This window comes from Danio rerio, chromosome 8, assembly GCF_052040795.2.
Source record: "Danio rerio strain M-AB ecotype USA chromosome 8, GRCz13ab, whole genome shotgun sequence".
Classification (NCBI taxonomy): Eukaryota; Metazoa; Chordata; class Actinopteri; order Cypriniformes; family Danionidae; genus Danio; species Danio rerio.
Window position 1 is genome coordinate 18,502,412 of NC_141028.1, and position 17,711 is coordinate 18,520,122.

The window sequence follows — 17,711 nt, forward strand, 5'->3', positions numbered from 1 at the left end:
ACGGGGTAATTGTTACTCTTCTCAACGCTAAGCAGCCAGGACCAATCACAGTCAACTACGACTTTCCCGATTAGCTTGCTTAAACCACTTTACGCCCACATTGAATTTGGGTGGCTATCAGATAGATTTGGCTAAACTTTTATTTCATATAATTTATTTGTAGTTTGTATGTATATGGTTTATGGTCTTGAGGGGAAATTTTTATTTTAATACATATATACACACACACATTTATATAAATTTTCACCCTCAAGACCATAAACACACACAAATAAAAAATTTCTATTTATGGTCAAGGAAAAAAAAAAATATATAAAAAGTTTATGGCCAAGAAAAAATATATATATATATATATATATATAACATATAGGTTTACGGTGAGGGAAAAGAGAATTTATATATACACACACTCTAATATATATATATATATATATATAAAAGGTTTATGGTCTTGAGGGAACAGTGTGTGTGTGTGGTTTATGGTCTTGAGAAAAAAATAAAAAATAAAATCCACTCAAGAGTTTACATTAACTATTTAAATCATACTTGCAACTATCCGTGCAATACATTGAAAGATACCACACTTAATGCAGATTAACTCACACACCAACTTCAGATTAATAGCAATTTATTAAAGTCATAAAAAAAAAAAACACATTTCCATTGAAAAAAATCCTCAGTCAAGCAGATGCACACAACTTCATTCTGCAAGGAAAAAGGGAGAGATTTACAACAATGTATAAAACTTCAAGGTTTTAAGTAAGTCTAAGTTAACCTCAGAAATATGGAACGGTTGGGGTATAATCATTAGATTCATTTGGCAGAATCATGTCGTCACAGGTTACAAGACAGACTAATCACATGGCAAAGTCGCACCTTTTACAGAGGATGAGGCCCTTTGAACAAAGGGAGGGGCAACTGAAACTTCACCCAAAAAGTCAACCAGATGAACTCAACTTCATCCTGCAAGGAAAGACAAATAAATTTAGCAACATGTAAACTTTAAGGGTTTCAAGTAAAAGTTCAAGTTAACCTCAGAAATATGGAACGGTTGGGGTATAATCATTAGGATTCATTTGGCAGAATCATTTCATCACAGGTTACAAGACACTGAACACAAACATGGGAAAACCATACCCTTTTCAAAACTGCAGAGGCTGAAGCCCTTTGGACACCTTAAGAAAAGAGAAAAAAAAAAATTGGCAAGTTGGTCAAAGTCAACCATTGAGCCCAGTCCAGGGCTTGAGTTTCAGTCAAAGATAAATCCACACTGTGCATTCAGGTCAGACATTTGTAGAGCATCACAAAACCCAAAACTTAAAGAAAACAGAATAAAAAGGTGTGAACAAACCTCCAAGTAACATTCTTCATATTGCACTATGGAGAGCTGGCCACTGTACCTGTCAACAAGACACCTGTTAGAACAAAACATTCACAATGAGGCTCAGAATTTAGACGGGACCAGATCAGACAGAGCTAATATCCATCCTCCATGGCTTAAGTCAGTGGACATCAGATTCATCACACTAGTCAAGATCTGAAGGACTCCACTACAAAGAGCAATACTTACAAGGATGGCAGTCATGAAGATACTGGATGGGAGTCCTAAAACAAGATTCAACCCATTAAAATCTACCTAGCTTGAGGTGGTAAAGCTCACTTCTAATCAGTCTTAAATCAGAAATGCTTCCATGTCCTCAATGAGATCAGAGACCTGATTCACACTCATCAGCTTGAGACCACTTTTGCTTCGGTTACAACACTTTAAATGTGCACTCACCATGAAGACTACTTTAATGACGGGTCATTCATCTCCATTTTAAGTCAGAAAATCTGCAACACAAAAACTAGACATTAGAGCAAATAAGCTTCAAATATAGACCAATTTTTGCATGGTGATGCATCAGCTAGGAGCGAAAGACATTGCTCTGTGTTCTACATGGAGTTTCTGCTGAACTATGCAGTCATCATCTGCATCACATTTTAGGATGGTTATATGGCAGACTAAGACTCACCTGAAACGATTGGCCACATGCAGACATCTTGCTGCAATGAGAAACAACAAGTGAGCATGGGCAATGAGTGGAGCATTATTGAAATAGGACTGTGGTGATGCATCAGCTAGGAGCGAAAGACATTGCTCTGTGTTCTACATGGAAATTCTGCTGAACTATGCAGTCATCATTTGCATCACAATTAGGGGTGGCGTTATAGAATTTAGGTTATAAAAGTCAAGTTTGGAAAAAAGGGCACCATTGCATTACAATTTTACTAAAACATTGAGATACTACACAATTAAAAGTTAACTTCTCACTTAAAGACAACAATTTGTTTACCATATCAGCTGGAGTCTTCATACATTTTCAATCTTCTTGGGGAACCTATATAAAAAATAAAATTAATTAATACCACACAACGAAGAAAAGAAAACCTAAGTATTTTAAACTGTACTGTTTCAGTTTATTAATGAGGTCTTTCAGTCTTATTCAGAGAGATTCCCAATGTTATAAAACAGTCATCATGAACAGCAATAGGCAATAAGCCAGAACAATTGAGTTGATGCCCATCTGCAGAGACTAATTGGAGATGCTCATAAACACCCACCTCAAGTCAACTGACGCCATCTCCATACAGCTTGATCCACCTTTTTAGGCAACCTATAGAAGTGAAAAACCATTAGTACAGGACAAAAATCTAACAAAGGCGTCTTAATAAAGCACTGTTTCAGCATAAAGATGTCTCTTTCAGTCTAATTCAGAGAGATTCCCATTGTTTCATTTAACAATCATCATAAACAGTCAATAACACCAAGAAAAATGCCACTCTGTAGTCAGAACTTTTAAAAACTCACCTTCAAGTTGAACTGCAGAGCACATGACCCTGCAAAGAAAAGAGAACTTGTAAATATCAAAATGGACAAAAAAAAAAAAAAAAAAAAAAAAAAAGATTGGTTTATGGTGCTTCAGACAAGGTATTTTGGTGGTTGCAATTTCATCAGCATGAAATCAAGAGTAGCAAATAGGGTCATCATATGCACTATACAAGATAACTAAAGCAAAAGCACTCAAATCAAGATACCTTGGAGATGATTCAGACCAACAGCAGAGTCCTGAAAAGCAAAAACTTGCATTACAATGCTGCAAAGACATGGTAAATCTTTAAAAGAGGTGGAGTCAACCCAAATTAATCATTAAAGTGAAAGTTTATTCACATGAACAAGAATCTAAAAGAACGTTGAAGGAAAAACATTGATGAAATCGAACATTCAGTAAATCTTTGTTCAATAGAAAACTCAAAAAGGAAGCAGAATTTGGGTAAATTACTCAATGCCTCAGAGTAAAAATTATCAGAAATCACTCCTGTCCACTACTCTTATACATTTTTATTCATCATAGGCAAAGAAGATATAAAAACAAATAATAAAACTTGTATACCTGGTGTTTATTTTTAACACTTGAGACTCAGGATCTGTAGAAAAGAAATATATTTATTAACTTAATGTAACTGCAAATTATTACCTCATTACTCATATGCAAGGAGGTAAAAACTGCAACTTTTAATGATAGATCCATTTGGTAGTTTCACAATGCCTCAGATTAAAAATGTTCTCAGAAATCACTTCTGTCCACTACTCTTATACATTTTTAATTCATCAAAGGCAATCAACGAATATAGTAGCGACTTAAAGTTAACACTTGCTTACCTGCTGTTCCACATTAGCCTAAGATAATTGAAAGACTCGACCTGGAAAAAAAAAGAAAAATCTTTAATGTTCTGCATGAACAAACAGGAGTCAGCATATTTTAATTGCTACATGTCAGAAATGTTGGCATTCATCAGATTTTCTCAGATGTCCCTACCAACATATTCTTCATCATACAAGTAAACACGAGGCCTTAAGCAGCAGTCAAACCACGCGATTATTAAATGGAATACAAATACGTGTTTGTCAACAGCTTTAGTTAATGATTTAAGGTCAAAACAGGTTACAATTTCTAAGAAAAACTTGCATAAAGTTGTATTTTAGCGTGCCCCCGAGGCCTGTAGCACGTGGAAGACATTTTGAATGAATATGAATAACTTATTGCAAAACAACATCGGCTTTAAGTATAAACCAATATTACATAATGGAAATACTGTTTAATACGACATTAAAGCCTCAAACACTACAATAAAATAAGTTAAATAGTTATTAATACCTGGCTACTCAGAGGATCACCGCGGAAGAATGAGACCGAATGAGGGAATCGCTTTGCCTTTTATACTTCTCCAGCGCAAAGGTTTCTGGGAAATTCCACTGCTTATATGGTAGGTGGACACGCGGTGGCGTTGTAAGGCTTGTAATCATTGCTTGTAATGCTTACTGACATGTTACTTGAATGCAGATAAACGGTAAAAGCAATGTTAATACTTATTCGTTTCAACAGTTCTATTACTGTAGTAGGTGTAGCAGTGGTTAATACATTAGTTAGGTACACACAACTCTTATTAGTAATACCAGTTAAATGAGGACATTGGGGAGCCATTTAATGAATTCTGATGAAAATAAAAATCTCTATGATCAATTCCTTTTCATATAACCTTTTTAATTAACAAATAATGATATATATATATATATATATATATGCACTTTACTAATCTATGCGTTTACGAAGAGTAATTTCAAGCCAATACTTTTATTTAGAAATGATTAAAATGCTTATAGTGATGTTGTTCACTGAGAGTGATTTTCGTCCCTTATGTTTGTCCAGAACAAATAAGCCTATTGTTTCCTATAAACAATTCAGTGTTTCAAGTTTCAGCAGTATTAGAGCTTTTACATTTCGTTGTTTATTTTTAATAGATATGAATATAATTCAGTCAGTCCAGTTCAGGTGACCCTGTATAGTTCACTTATAGTCACCCTGTAGCCCAAGATCGGTTACTCACTCTGAATCTAGCAGGGCTGAGCCTGGTCAGTACCTGAATGGGAGACCACATTAGAAAACTGGGTTGTAGTTGGAAGTGGTGTTAGTGAGGGCAGCAGGAGGTGCTCAATCTGTGGTCCTAATGCCCCAGTATAGTGAAGGGGACACTATGCTGACAGTGAGTGCCATCTTTCGGATGAGATTGTAAACAGAGGTTCTGACTCTCTGAGGTCATTAAAAATCCCATGGCACTTCTCCTAACGAGTAGGGGTGTGACTCTGGTGTTGTGGCTAAATTCTCTCCATCAGGCACGTGCACACATAGGGCTCAACCTGTGCAGTGCACATGCCCTTTTTAGTCTTGGATAGAAAGTGCCCTTCCAAAATAATCAACAGTTCCCCTGCGTCACCCCCCTTCCCCCTTCGGTAGGCGCGCGACAACACCGCTTTACAGTACGCACGCGCACATCTACTAAAATGTAATACAGTACATTGTTTAAATAGTAAAAAAGTTGTCAGATGAATTTATAATCATTTTAATATATGTTAAAAGGGCCTTGAGGATCACAAAGCAGCAGTGTTGTTAATAATAATAATAATAATAATAATTGACTCAAAAATGTTTTTGCTGTTTGTTCAAACTATCTATTTAAAATGAGCTGAATCAACAATTCTGGAGCCTTTTTGGCACAACTTAAAAGTTTAAGTTCAATCCACTTAAATTTGCAAAAACAAAGAAATTAATCTATTTGTGTTAGGACAGCTTGAAGGAATTGTGTGGAACCCAGCATTTTTTACGTGTACTAAGTTTTTTTTACAAAAAGGTTTTATCATTTAAAGCAGGGGTCACCAATCTCGGTCCTGGAGGGCCGATGTCCCTGCAGGGTTTAGCTCCAACATGCCTCAACACACCTGCCTTTGTATTTCAAGAATACCTAGTAAGACCTTGATTAGCTTGTTCAGGTGTGTTTGATTAAGAGTTGGAGCTAAAATCTGCAGGACACCGGCCCTCCAGGAACATGTTTGGTGAGCTCTGATTTAAAGTATTATAAAATGTATTTCAGTTACTTTCAGCACAAATCAGAATAAATTTGAAGTTTTATATTTACAGAAATATAACAATTATGCTGACGGATGCTAAACAATTCACTCAAATGTTGATATTTTAAACATTAGACACCATGTTGTGCTCATTTAATATCACACAAAATCATTTTTGTGAATTTAATTTATGTAAAAAAAAAACGAAATAAAAATGTATATTAGAAAGTTACAGCTTTAACTCATTGTGATTTAAGAACTCAAGGAATGCATTCAACCTTCTCACACAATTTGGTCTCACTGAGATTTAATATTACATTTTGATACATGGAAATCTGGTACAATCAATTGTTGTCACGCAACAATTTTTTTTCTTTATTGACGGATGGAGGGTTGCTTCCTGAAAGCAATACTAGGCGAAAGTGAACTTAACTGCATATGGCAAGGCCTCAGATTTACTACAGAATATGAAGAGCAAGTGTAAGATATAACAGTAGCAATGTTTTCCTCTATTTGCATCTCAGGGAAAAAAAAAGGCTTACAACTCGATTTGGCTTCTGGAAAACACCACACCAAGTAAAGACATCTTGATGTGTTTTACTATAACAGAACAGAATCAAATCTCTGAGATACATCACTATATGAAACGTATATTTATTCAGATTAAAACGTAACATTTCACAGAAACAAGAGATTTGTAAGGGGGGCGATTTGTGATATAATGTTGCTTAACCTCAAATGTATAAGCACAAATCTGTTGGATCGTTTCATTGTGCAACATTACAATTATTTCCTACCGGAGAGTCCAACTTTAGACTAAGTTGATAAATTATGTGGACATTCAAGCAGCATTCTATATATGTATATATAAAAAAAACAGCCTTCCCGAGGCTCTAGAGCATATCAAATCATTCCCAAAAACACACACAAAAAAAACTGGAATGGATTATAACCAAGGCAAAATTGTCTCAAATTTCAACCCCATAATGTCAATGCCAAATTGTGGCTTTTTGTAGCATAAACCTGCATAAAGGCTGATGATGATGATGATGATGGTGGTGGAGAGGAACATAAAGGGAATGGTTGCCGTCAAGTATGTATTTACTATTGCCCTAAAGAAAGAAAATGAAAACAAGAATATATCATATCTTCTATATATATATTTATATATATATATAAATAGCTGTAGCTAGCAGTATGTGAACCAAGTTCTCCTTGTGTTTACTTTGTGGTTCCACCATTAAGGCTTTTCGAACATTAGGATACAGCCTTCAATCCTCAGTCCGCTGCTTCCCTGAGATACAGAACGCTGTAGTTTTCAGTTTTGTTCGATAAAAACACCTCAACCCCTCGGGAAATAGACGTCCGCTGGGATCGCTTGTTGGATGCTAAAGGGTTTCAGGTCTCGTCTTCATTGTGTTTTGTGGTGTTTTTCTTCCTCAAGGGGTGGTGTGAAGAGGTGGAGGTGTTGAATATAGCGAGCAGGGAGAGTCTTTTTTTTTCATTTGTTTTGTATAGATTGATAAGTTCGTGTTTTCTTGTCTTCATTCGTTCAAACTTCAAAAATGCAAAGCTGTAAGAGTTCATTCGTCAGTCATTCCAAGGCTGAATAAGAAAAGTGTTTTGCGAGAGACAAGAGAGAGCGAGAGAGAGTTCTGTTTGTAGACTCTGCTTTTGGAAAGGGGCTCAGTGTCGCTTCAGGAGAGGCTTGTCGTAAACCCAGCATTCGCCGTCCTCATGAAAGAGCTGCAGGGAAACAGATAAAGTCACAACAATTTAAAGATCCGAACAAAGATGGTGTAAACAAAGACGCTTTAAATAATGTTAGTGTATTTGAGAAACCGTTTCAGTTCACATTTCTATTAGGGCTGCAAAATATAAAAAAAAATTAGACATCGCGAATAAAATGATTATAATTTCACCAGCCGATTTGAACAGCTCTATTTAGACAGAATTAAATACATTTAGATCAACTAGGATGATCAAGTCTTTTTCTGTGCAGTGCATTTGCATACAATATAATAAATTACAAGCGCACATAAATATGACAGATCAAAAATAAACGTTAAATGAACAGTGATAAAGTTTCACTCTATTATTGGTATTCTTTCCAATGACTCCAGCTGATCAACTATAACCGCAACTCAACATTTTTTATAGTGGACACACACTTTGCGATATCGATGCTGAAACAATATATATTGTTCAGCTCTATTTTCTATGTCAAGATCCTATTAGCTATGTTTCCATCCAGCAATTTTTAGAGTATCGCATAAAAATGCTTAATTTAAACTCCAAGATTTGCATACATTTTGAAAAACTGAGAAGGACAAACTTTATATTCAATAAAAACATTTGCATAAACTATGATAGAAACATTTGGGAAAAATTCTAGTATGTGCATCAAAAAAGCGATGTGATTTTATTTTAAAAGATCATGTGATGATAAAATCTTAATGGGCAAACCAGCCGAAATGCATCTGAAATGTTACTTTGGCCTTTTTGAAATCCCTCAACCAATATGGTTCGATATAATGACTCACAAAGAGTGTCTTAAACCTCATTCACACAATGAGTGACTCGCAGTGGCAAAGCGACAAGGCGAGCGTTCATTTTAATGGAGAGTGCGCAATTTCTGGTGACCTCCGACAGCGACCGTTGGGGACCAGGTAGAGAATCCTGCATCTTTATGCAAATGAAGAGCAGCTTCCTTGAGGGACAGCCAATAGGAGCACCAGTAGAGCTTACGTGATTCTCTCTCAGCTTGCTCAGAGGCTGGTTGTATTCTCCGTGCTGTATAAACCTACACAGACCGGCATTTGCAGCAGACCGCTACCTAGATCGACAGGCAGCTACAAAGTCGCTGCTAGTATGAATGAGGCATTATGCCTCTAAAAGCCACTGTGTGTTCATTGGATTTAATCCTCGTCTTCTGAGGTGCCAGTATATTAGTAGTATATATAAAAAAGGTCAACAGTGGTTTCTCCTACGGCTGAAAATGTTTAGGATATTTGGCACAAGTTTACCCAAAAGTAAACAGATGATTTTGTTCTCTTTGACTCATGCTGCATTATTCTCAAATGTTTTATGTGATATTCCAGTTTTGCACAAACATTTAATTCACAGGAGAATGGAAACATAGCTAATGAGTGTGCTCCTTTCTAAACATAAACACAACTACATATTTTCATGTATGCAAGTCCACTTATTTTATACGTCCACTGTCTACCTGACAAATTAATCTGACTGTGTTCTATTATGAAGGTTATATTAGGAGTTCAAAATACAATGAATACATTTCATAATTTATTTATATAATATTTATGCACTTTATAGTATTCTGTATATAATAATTACTTTCAAAATAATTGATATAAAGTACTTTTTAAAATGTATGTATTTATTTTTTAATGGGTTTTCACCCTTAATGTGATAGGACAGTGAACGACAGACAGAAAAGTATTGGGAGCAGAGAGAGGGGAAGGATCGGCATAAGACCTCGAGCCAGGAATAGAACTGGGGAAACGAACTATGGTGCTATGTGTCGGCGCACTTAACCACTAGGCTATTGGCGCCGACCAATTATTTTGAATCCAAATGTGATAAAATAAATGGGTAAAAATATTATAGATTAAATATAATTTTTTTAAAATCACATTTAATTATATAAATACACTTTAATACATTTTTAATATGAATAATGTACATTAATGAAAGTTTCATTAGTTAATGTGTTATTTACTAAGGCAAAAAAAACAATGGACAGTACATTTATTACAGTATTTATTCATCTCCGGTATCATTAATGAAAATTTAGACATCTGTTGTTACTTTTGGTTCAAACTTCATATTTTAATGATGAAAATGTTGAACTATAATGAATTGTTGTACAAGAATATTCATTCTTAGCTCATGTTAGTAAACACATTACCTACAATGTTTATATGATTTTATAATAAAATGATGCTGTTTTTATAGTAACAATATAACACAACATAAATGTGCAATTTGAAAGCTTTTATACTGAATTATACTAAAGCCAACATCCTCAAAACTATTCTGCTCCTTTAATAACTATTTTAAGAGCCTAATTCTCTTAGTTTTCAAGAACCAATATGGGACCACATCCATGAATTGGTGGATGTGCTGAACTACATGTAATAAAAAATGAGATTGAAAAACTGTCAGGTGCTGCTGGGCTAAATTAACATTGATCCATATTATAATGCATAATCCTCAACTTCTGGACATGCTGCTGCTTACAAGCACTAGGAGAAAACTAAGCAGCATTTCTCAGAACCATATTTCAATGTAACGACCACAAACAGACTCACTCTGGTCTCCCACTGCATCTCCTTCTCCTTTCTTTCTCTGGCCTCTGCCCTCTGTTTCTCCTCCAGCCTGTGTTTGGCCTCCGTCGCTGCGTCGATGTCCTTCAGTTTCAGGTTCATCGTCACGTCCTTCCACAAACTGACAGGCAGACAGAGAAATAAGAGCAGTGTGCATTAGATCACCTCGCAGACCAACCCAAGCAGAAAACAAAACACATCACTTCAGCAGCTCCCCAGGGGACATGCCACAAAAATAACAAAGCCTTTTCAAGATCAGCAAACCAAACAGAGCTGCCAATAAAACACTGTAGATTTGGTAAGTCCACCTCTGAAAATGCTTGTGTTTTGATTTCTCATTTAAAGCAAGATAAGCAAGCAATTTATCTCCTTAAAAGGGCAACTTTTTAACCCCTTTTCAAGATTTAAGAGAAGTCTTTTGTATCTTCAGAATGTGTCTGTTAAGTTTCAGCTCAAAACACCCCTCAGATCTTTTTTATTATAGCTTTAAGAATATTGAAAGTTTCTGCTCTCAACAACATGTAGCTGTTCTTGTTGCCTGTGCCTTTAATGCTAGTTCTCCCTGCCCACATGCCTGTCAGAGTGTGCTTCAATCTCCACCTTGGCTGCGTCAGATAAACAGCACAGTGACATCAATACTGATTTTTTCTGTCATGTGGCAGTGGCACACATTAGGTATGGCCCATTATGTGTAAGCTGCAAAATCACATGGATTCCTATTTACTTAAATCAGATTTAGGCCTTGTTCATATGTAGAAATGTATCTGATATGAATCAGATCCGTGCCTTTGTGTCTGCAGTGTAAGCCGGTAGATTGGATTTTCAACTGCTAATGCAAGTCTCGTATAAATAAAAACCATAGCGAATGACGTCAACTCTCAGGGCCGGAGTGGGACTCTTTTTCAGCCCTGGAGTTTCAAGCCTTAGATCGGCCCACCTCAGTTCACGACTGACTATATTAAAATAAGGTCATTTCCAATTCAGTATCTAATTACACTATCACGTCTTTTTTTTTTTTTTTTTTGAGAAAACAGCTGCTTTAGAACTTTAAATGTTCAAAAACCCTAACAGTATTATATGTCTTAACAATAAAACTATAATTAAAAAAAAAAAAAAAACATACTCAGATAAGAATCAAGCCCGGGTCGGCGGCGTCGTAATCTTACGTGCTAACCACTGGACCACAACAGTTGTTTATGAAGGACTGACTCATCTAACTAATATCATCATTAACCTGTAGGCTGGTTATATATAAAAAGAGCAGAGCTGCGGTAAAATAATGAATAAGAAGACTGTAGTCAAGTAAGTAAATAAATTAATTTAAAAAGTGTGACTGCTGAGAGCAACAGATTCTGGAGCTAGGGACACCGGCCCTCGCGGCCAAAAAACGAACCGGCCCACCGGGAATTCTCCCGGTCCTCCCGATTAGCCAATCCGGGCCTGTCAACTCTCATGCTTTCATTTCAGAACAGAGTTAATCAGATTCTTAAATGAGAAAAGATTGCTTTCATTATCATCTGTCAGTCAGCGCCCAATCTTTTTTTTCCTGGTTAATGCAGACAATTGGATACGAGTCCTTTTTAAAATATGACGTAAGCAGATCAACCAAAAAAAAAAAATCACATACAGTCACAAAATCAGCATTGATTATCAAGATCAGCGGTATAAATGTGCTAACTAGTCCCTACATAGAAGCAGTTTAAGAAAAAAAAAAACTCACTGTTGTCTTGAAATACAAAATCTGAATATTTCAACAGCCCATTACAAGTTATTTTGTAATTGTGCATAACTTTTAATAAAAAAAAAACTTCTGTGGTTAAAATTTGTATGTAAATAGACCATCTGGACTTTCCAAATCACTTTACAAACTCTCCAGGATAGAGTGTGAAAATAACACAGCTCATTTAGTAATCCAAATTAGATTTAGGAACCTGAGGGATTAAAGTTCATTCCTAACTACCCAAAATTCAAATTGGTTTTTAAGGCTGGTTTCCCTCGACTTGCCACGAACTCAAGCCTAAGATAGATATATATATATATATATATATATATATATATATATATATATATATATATATATATATATATATATATATATATATATATATATATAAAGCATCTGAATCCGCACTGCAGCTTGAGAGGAAAACAGTCTTTGGAGATGTTTGACAGTTGTGGCAAATCCTTTTTCAGAGGTTCAATAAAGCAGACAACAATTACAAAATAGTCACAAAAAGACCTACACACCATCTCGATTCATATTCCAATTGGTCTTCCAATTTCCGCACCTTCTTCTTAATAAGGCCCAATTTCTTTGTGTCAATGAATACTGCATTTTCCTAAGAGGACAAAACAGACCGTTTATTTCAGTTTTATTCTTAAATGCGTTTATTCTTTTTTTATATATGTATAAAACTTACCCCGGTTGCCAATTTTGAATACATCACACCGTTCCACTCTCCCTCTATAGAGCAGTATGACTTCTTATCATTGGGAGCACTAAAAAGGACAATATTATTACAAATTTCTTAATGCTTTTGCACAAAATGTAGATTTCTTTGCTTGAATTCATGATCATAAATAGTAATAATTGTAGAAGCATAATTGAAAATAATTGCAATTATGCAATTGCGAATAATTGCAAAAATTAACATCAACTAAGAATGATAAACGCTTCAGTTGTCTGAATATTATAATCTAATCTAATATAATATAAAAAATATAATAAATATAATATAATAAATATAATATAATATAATATAATATAATATAATAAATATAATATAATATAATATAATATAATATAATATAATGTAATGTAATGTAATGTAATATAATATAATATCTGAATATTGTTAAATGGATACTAAAACTTTAAATAACAAATAATAATTCACTGCATGAGGCGACACGGTGACTCAGTGGTTAGCACTGTCACCTACCTCATGGATGAAAACTTGATCATCCATGCTCATCACAATATATTGTAATAATGAATATCAGCATGTTTAAATCACAATAAAGGAAAACATTTGGTTATTAAGATACGAGATATTTCAAAATGTGGGTAATACTTTAGAATAAGGGTCCGTAAGTAAATGTTAGTTAATGTATTTACTAACATTAAGTATCAATAATCTTGTAAAGCATTTGTTAACCATAGTTCAACATTAACTAATGCATTATTAACACCCAAAGTTGTGCTAGGTAACATTAATGCACCATGAGTTAATCTGAACTAACACTATTTAACTTAAATAACACTAACTAACGTTAACAAAGACAAATAAATAGCATAATTAATGTATTACTAACTGTTTGTTCAAGTTAGTGAATACATTAACTAACATTAAATAATAGGCCATTGTTTTGAAGTGTTATTAAATTATTATATTCATCCCATGTGTGGAAATTGATTAATGATCTGTTAATGTTATGAGTATTTTTAATAAGTATCATTCTGACTTACAATATTTCAGCTGTTATCCTGTGCTTCTTTCCTCCATAGAAGGGTTTGGTGTGGAAAACTATATTGGCACTGTAGCCAGATTTGGAACAGGAAATATTGCACTCTCCACCCAACTCAACCCACGGGACGGTGAGGATTGACCTTTGGAAGGACAGCGAGATGAGTGACACAAAATCTCAAATACAGAATATTATTGTGATAAAGCGACCCTTACCTCCCGTAGCCATTGGGAAAATTAAGAATATAATGCTCATCATATTCAAGACAAGACACGCAACCTATGGTAGACAAGAGTGGATGATTAAGCACTAGTAGCACTATTGTGTATTAATGACCATTTGTACTGTAAATAATTTGTTTGACTACCTTGACCAATATTATGGACTCCAATAGACATTCCCAGGAACTTCGATTTCGTCCAGATGTGGGCGTTGAACTGGATTTTTTTGCTGAAACATTCGGCGTAAAACGCAGATACTGCAGAAGCACAAATATATTAGAAAATGCTGCAAATAAAAAAAGTATAGCAAATGATAAAATCCAATGAAAGGCACCTGGGGATGTAAAGATTCACCTAACTCACAATTCGATACGACTCACGATACGAATCACATGATTTAGTCACAATTTCTTTTTAACAAAATAATTTAAAACAAATTTAAGGTGAACAAGAGCCCTTAAATTTTTTTCTTAAATGCTGCACATTTTTTGCTAAATAATATATTTTCTGCCATGACTAAATTGTTGTTTTTTTAAACAAATAATAAAAATACAAACTAACGACTCATAAATATAAACAAACTAAAACTGTGACTGTGCTGAGATTTAACACTATTATAAAAGAATTATCAGCATATCTCTGTTTTCCAGGATAAGCCGAGTTCTTTGCACATTTACAATGTCTCCTGCTGATAAAAAAAACCTTTTTCATTGTGGAATGAGATGGCTGGTGCGAAGAGGAAAGCCTTTCATAAACCAGAGAGCAGTAGTACAGAGGTGGTCAATAGGCTCTCTGATCCAGGCCACTGGCATAAAAACTGATCATTCATTCATTCTTTTTCTTTTCGGCTTAGTCTCGTTATTAATCCAGGGTCACCAAAGCGGAATGAACCGCCAACTTATCCAGCACTTGTTTTACGCAGCGGATGCCCTTCCAGCCGCAACCCATCTCTGGGAAAACATCCATACACACTCATACACTACGTACAATTTAGCCAACCCAATTCACCTGTACCGCATGTCTTTGGACTGTGGGGGAAACCGGAGCACCTGGAGAAACTCCACACAGAAATGCCAACAGATCCAGCCAAGGCTCAAACCTGTGACCTTCTTGCTGTGAGGCGTCAGCACTACCTACTGCATCACTACGGCGCCATAACAACTGATTATAAAATGACTAATTGTATAGTAGGACAGAGACAGGGGTTGAACTTGATTATGAAGGTGAATAATTAATAATACTTGTATAATGAATTAGTCTTAAGTATCAATGTTATACAAATACGAAGAGATCATCTTGTACATTTTTAAATATTCAATAACAATAAGCAAATTATTAAAATATGCATAAACTAATCTGAAAAGGAGATGGTAAAACTTATCTTATACCTGATTCTGTAACAGAACTTTGATTTCCGTAGCACTCAATGGAGCAAGCGGAGCTGCAAATCGTCCGGTCCGCGTGGTTTGGCTTATTAATAGTTTTTTTTTTTGTGGATAGATGTTTGTAACAGTAGTTTTTTCACTGTGCTGATGGTTTATGTGCATCATATTTGTTCTTCTGTTAGTGTAGGTAAGCAGTATTTGCGCACAGTTTGTGTTTTATCTGGCATACTTTATCGCTGACATTTTACTCTGCCGCCCCACCTCTTGCAGGTAAAGCAAGTTTGCGCCTGTAAACACAGCACCCCCTCTGTTCAAAACATGTATCACGATTCAGTCAACATTTCTATCGATTTGAATCATCACAATTTTGAATCGCATTTCTCAAGCTGAATCGTTACATCACTGGCACTAGTCATTATAAAAAGAGATTAATAACATATATATTTTGATAAATTAAACAAACAACGGCAAGATTTTATTTTTACTACGTCTTGTAAATGGCCTCAAAAATATTTACTAAATAAACTGTTATCATTCTTTCTGTTATAATACATTTTTTTCACTGTTTAATTTTAAATGAGCGAATAATTTGATAAATTAAATTAAATAATTATCGTTGTATTTTTACTATATATTTTAAATGAGTTTAATACTTATACATTTAAATACTTATACATTAAATTTAAGTTAGTCAAGATTAATATTGTTCTCACAGGTAAAGTCAGTTAGTTGAGCACTTACTAGGAGGGTGGTGAGAAACCTGCTCTGCCACAAACGACACACTGTTTTTGCTACTCCATGGTACTGGCCCGTCTGACACACACTCCTAAGTTGACACGGTGTTAGCAAGGGAAAAAAATAATAAAAGAAAAAGATAAATTACAACACAGGGAGCGGAGACAAATAAACTCTGTTACAGAAGACAAAGCAAACACTGGCTTTGCAAACATCAAACACACTCACAGAAGCAGCAGGATCCTCTGTTTCGGAGGGCAGGTCCCAGTGACAGAAAAACACCTCGCCCAGAATGGGGTTGTAGGGCTTTTTGGCCACAGATCCTTTCCGACCAGCGTGAAAGGCCGACAGGTACCACTTCACCACCTGCACCATGCGGTCCCTTGGATCCTGCTGCTCTGCAATGCTGCAAAACATGCCAGTAATCAATGAGTAATCAATCACAGGATTAGTGCGCATGTATTAGCATTTATGAGGGAGACGTGCAGCACTTCATTTAAGAAACATGTACAAATAAAGGAATGAGAAGCAAGAAAATTAGTTGATCATAATTAGAGTGGAAAAAAGATAAGTAGATCAAAAATATTTATAAGCTGTGAAATAAAACTAGCAGTACAGGGGAAGCTATTGATGAACTGTTTATAATTAGAAGTAGCAAAACTTCCCTTTACTAAAAGTAATCAGCTTCAATAACAAAAGAGAAAGAAACAACAAAACATATTACTGTTTTGCATTATACTGTACCTTTTACACTTAATACTGTTTTACTTTATTTTGTACTTTTTAAACTATTTACTGTTTTGCATCTGCACAACTCTGGTTTGCACTTCTTGCCCATGAGTGTAATTGTATTGTTTAAAAATGTTTATTTTTACTTATATTTATAGATTATAGGCCTATGTGTAATTGTATTTATTGTAATTTCTTTTTAAAAATTGTACTTTTTGTATTAATATTATCTGTCAGGCACCTTGGGTCAGAGTAACGCAGTTTCGATTCTCTGTATGTCCTATACATGTGGTTAAATTGGCAATAAAGATAACTTTGACTTTAAATACATTTCTTACTAATTTAAAATAAAACAACATATTATTATTTAGATGAGAACAGTTATTTGTTTTATAGAAAATTGCAATTAGTCAAAATAACAAATGTTTTGATTTGGTCTAATTAAAAAAATCTGAGTAAATCCACTTAATAAAGATTTTTATAATTGAAAAATTTATATTTTGTTGTCTAGAAATGAAAAAGAAAAATATTTTATACTATTAATAATTAATACAAATAAAATGTTCTAAATGACAACTTTTTTATTTTAAATTTGAAAAAAAAAAAATCAACAAAATATTAATATAATAAAAAAAATACTAAAATGTTTTAAATGGAATTTACTGAATAACTATTGCTAAAAGGATTTTCAAAACGCTGTAACTTGTATTAAAGTGGTGGTCCTCTATGATATCATATTTTTAACTTTAGTTGATGTGTAATGTAGCTGTGTGAACATAACATCTCTGAATGTAAGTTCAATGCAAAGAGAGACTGTAGGGCATTTACAGAGTTAGCTTAGCAAAGCTTACAGCGAGCGAAGTTTGGGGTCAACAAA

General features: G+C 34.6%; 1 protein-coding gene, 1 long non-coding RNA gene and 9 other non-coding genes across 30 annotated transcripts in view; all 11 read right to left on the reverse strand.

Moving 5' to 3' along the window:
* Window positions 1-611: 611 nt before the first annotated feature.
* gas5 (growth arrest specific 5) lies at window positions 612-4,233 on the reverse strand. 5 transcript variants are annotated; one of them, XR_015497752.1, is made up of 14 exons: window positions 4,200-4,233; window positions 3,704-3,744; window positions 3,435-3,468; window positions 3,079-3,109; window positions 2,852-2,880; window positions 2,605-2,657; window positions 2,337-2,381; window positions 2,016-2,046; window positions 1,781-1,833; window positions 1,571-1,605; window positions 1,352-1,400; window positions 1,138-1,175; window positions 877-963; window positions 612-705 (listed from the first exon to the last, which is right to left on the reverse strand). It is a non-coding gene; the product is annotated as a growth arrest specific 5 (long non-coding RNA). The 5 variants fall into 5 exon arrangements; XR_015497753.1 differs by lacking the exon at window positions 1,352-1,400 and adding an exon at window positions 1,401-1,415; XR_015497751.1 differs by having other exon boundaries at window positions 1,352-1,415.
* Window positions 773-843, reverse strand: LOC137496401 (small nucleolar RNA SNORD47). The gene has a single exon (XR_015498682.1). It is a non-coding gene; the product is annotated as a small nucleolar RNA SNORD47 (small nucleolar RNA).
* On the reverse strand, window positions 1,031-1,102 carry LOC137496400 (small nucleolar RNA SNORD47). The gene has a single exon (XR_015498681.1). It is a non-coding gene; the product is annotated as a small nucleolar RNA SNORD47 (small nucleolar RNA).
* Window positions 1,896-1,980, reverse strand: LOC137496404 (small nucleolar RNA snR60/Z15/Z230/Z193/J17). The gene has a single exon (XR_015498676.1). It is a non-coding gene; the product is annotated as a small nucleolar RNA snR60/Z15/Z230/Z193/J17 (small nucleolar RNA).
* LOC137496403 (small nucleolar RNA snR60/Z15/Z230/Z193/J17) lies at window positions 2,110-2,194 on the reverse strand. The gene has a single exon (XR_015498675.1). It is a non-coding gene; the product is annotated as a small nucleolar RNA snR60/Z15/Z230/Z193/J17 (small nucleolar RNA).
* LOC137496399 (small nucleolar RNA SNORD79) lies at window positions 2,449-2,530 on the reverse strand. The gene has a single exon (XR_015498673.1). It is a non-coding gene; the product is annotated as a small nucleolar RNA SNORD79 (small nucleolar RNA).
* On the reverse strand, window positions 2,718-2,800 carry LOC137496398 (small nucleolar RNA SNORD79). The gene has a single exon (XR_015498670.1). It is a non-coding gene; the product is annotated as a small nucleolar RNA SNORD79 (small nucleolar RNA).
* Window positions 3,328-3,398, reverse strand: LOC137496407 (small nucleolar RNA SNORD75). The gene has a single exon (XR_015498679.1). It is a non-coding gene; the product is annotated as a small nucleolar RNA SNORD75 (small nucleolar RNA).
* On the reverse strand, window positions 3,588-3,661 carry LOC137496408 (small nucleolar RNA SNORD75). The gene has a single exon (XR_015498680.1). It is a non-coding gene; the product is annotated as a small nucleolar RNA SNORD75 (small nucleolar RNA).
* On the reverse strand, window positions 3,809-3,889 carry LOC137496402 (small nucleolar RNA SNORD74). The gene has a single exon (XR_015498674.1). It is a non-coding gene; the product is annotated as a small nucleolar RNA SNORD74 (small nucleolar RNA).
* A 2,004-nt stretch (window positions 4,234-6,237) lies between the features above and the next one.
* osbpl9 (oxysterol binding protein-like 9) overlaps window positions 6,238-17,711 on the reverse strand; it is a 59,209-nt gene continuing 47,735 nt past the window's right edge. For 9 of the 16 annotated variants that reach the window (XM_087263906.1, XM_087263910.2, XM_087263908.2 and 6 more), the window contains 9 exons: window positions 16,334-16,511; window positions 16,112-16,196; window positions 14,132-14,242; window positions 13,980-14,043; window positions 13,766-13,906; window positions 12,717-12,795; window positions 12,544-12,635; window positions 10,282-10,417; window positions 6,238-7,693 (listed from right to left, as the gene is read on the reverse strand). In XM_087263906.1, the coding sequence (XP_087120032.1) occupies window positions 7,634-7,693; window positions 10,282-10,417; window positions 12,544-12,635; window positions 12,717-12,795; window positions 13,766-13,906; window positions 13,980-14,043; window positions 14,132-14,242; window positions 16,112-16,196; window positions 16,334-16,511 (946 nt within the window). In that variant the 3' untranslated portion in view covers window positions 6,238-7,633. 16 annotated transcript variants of the gene reach the window in all.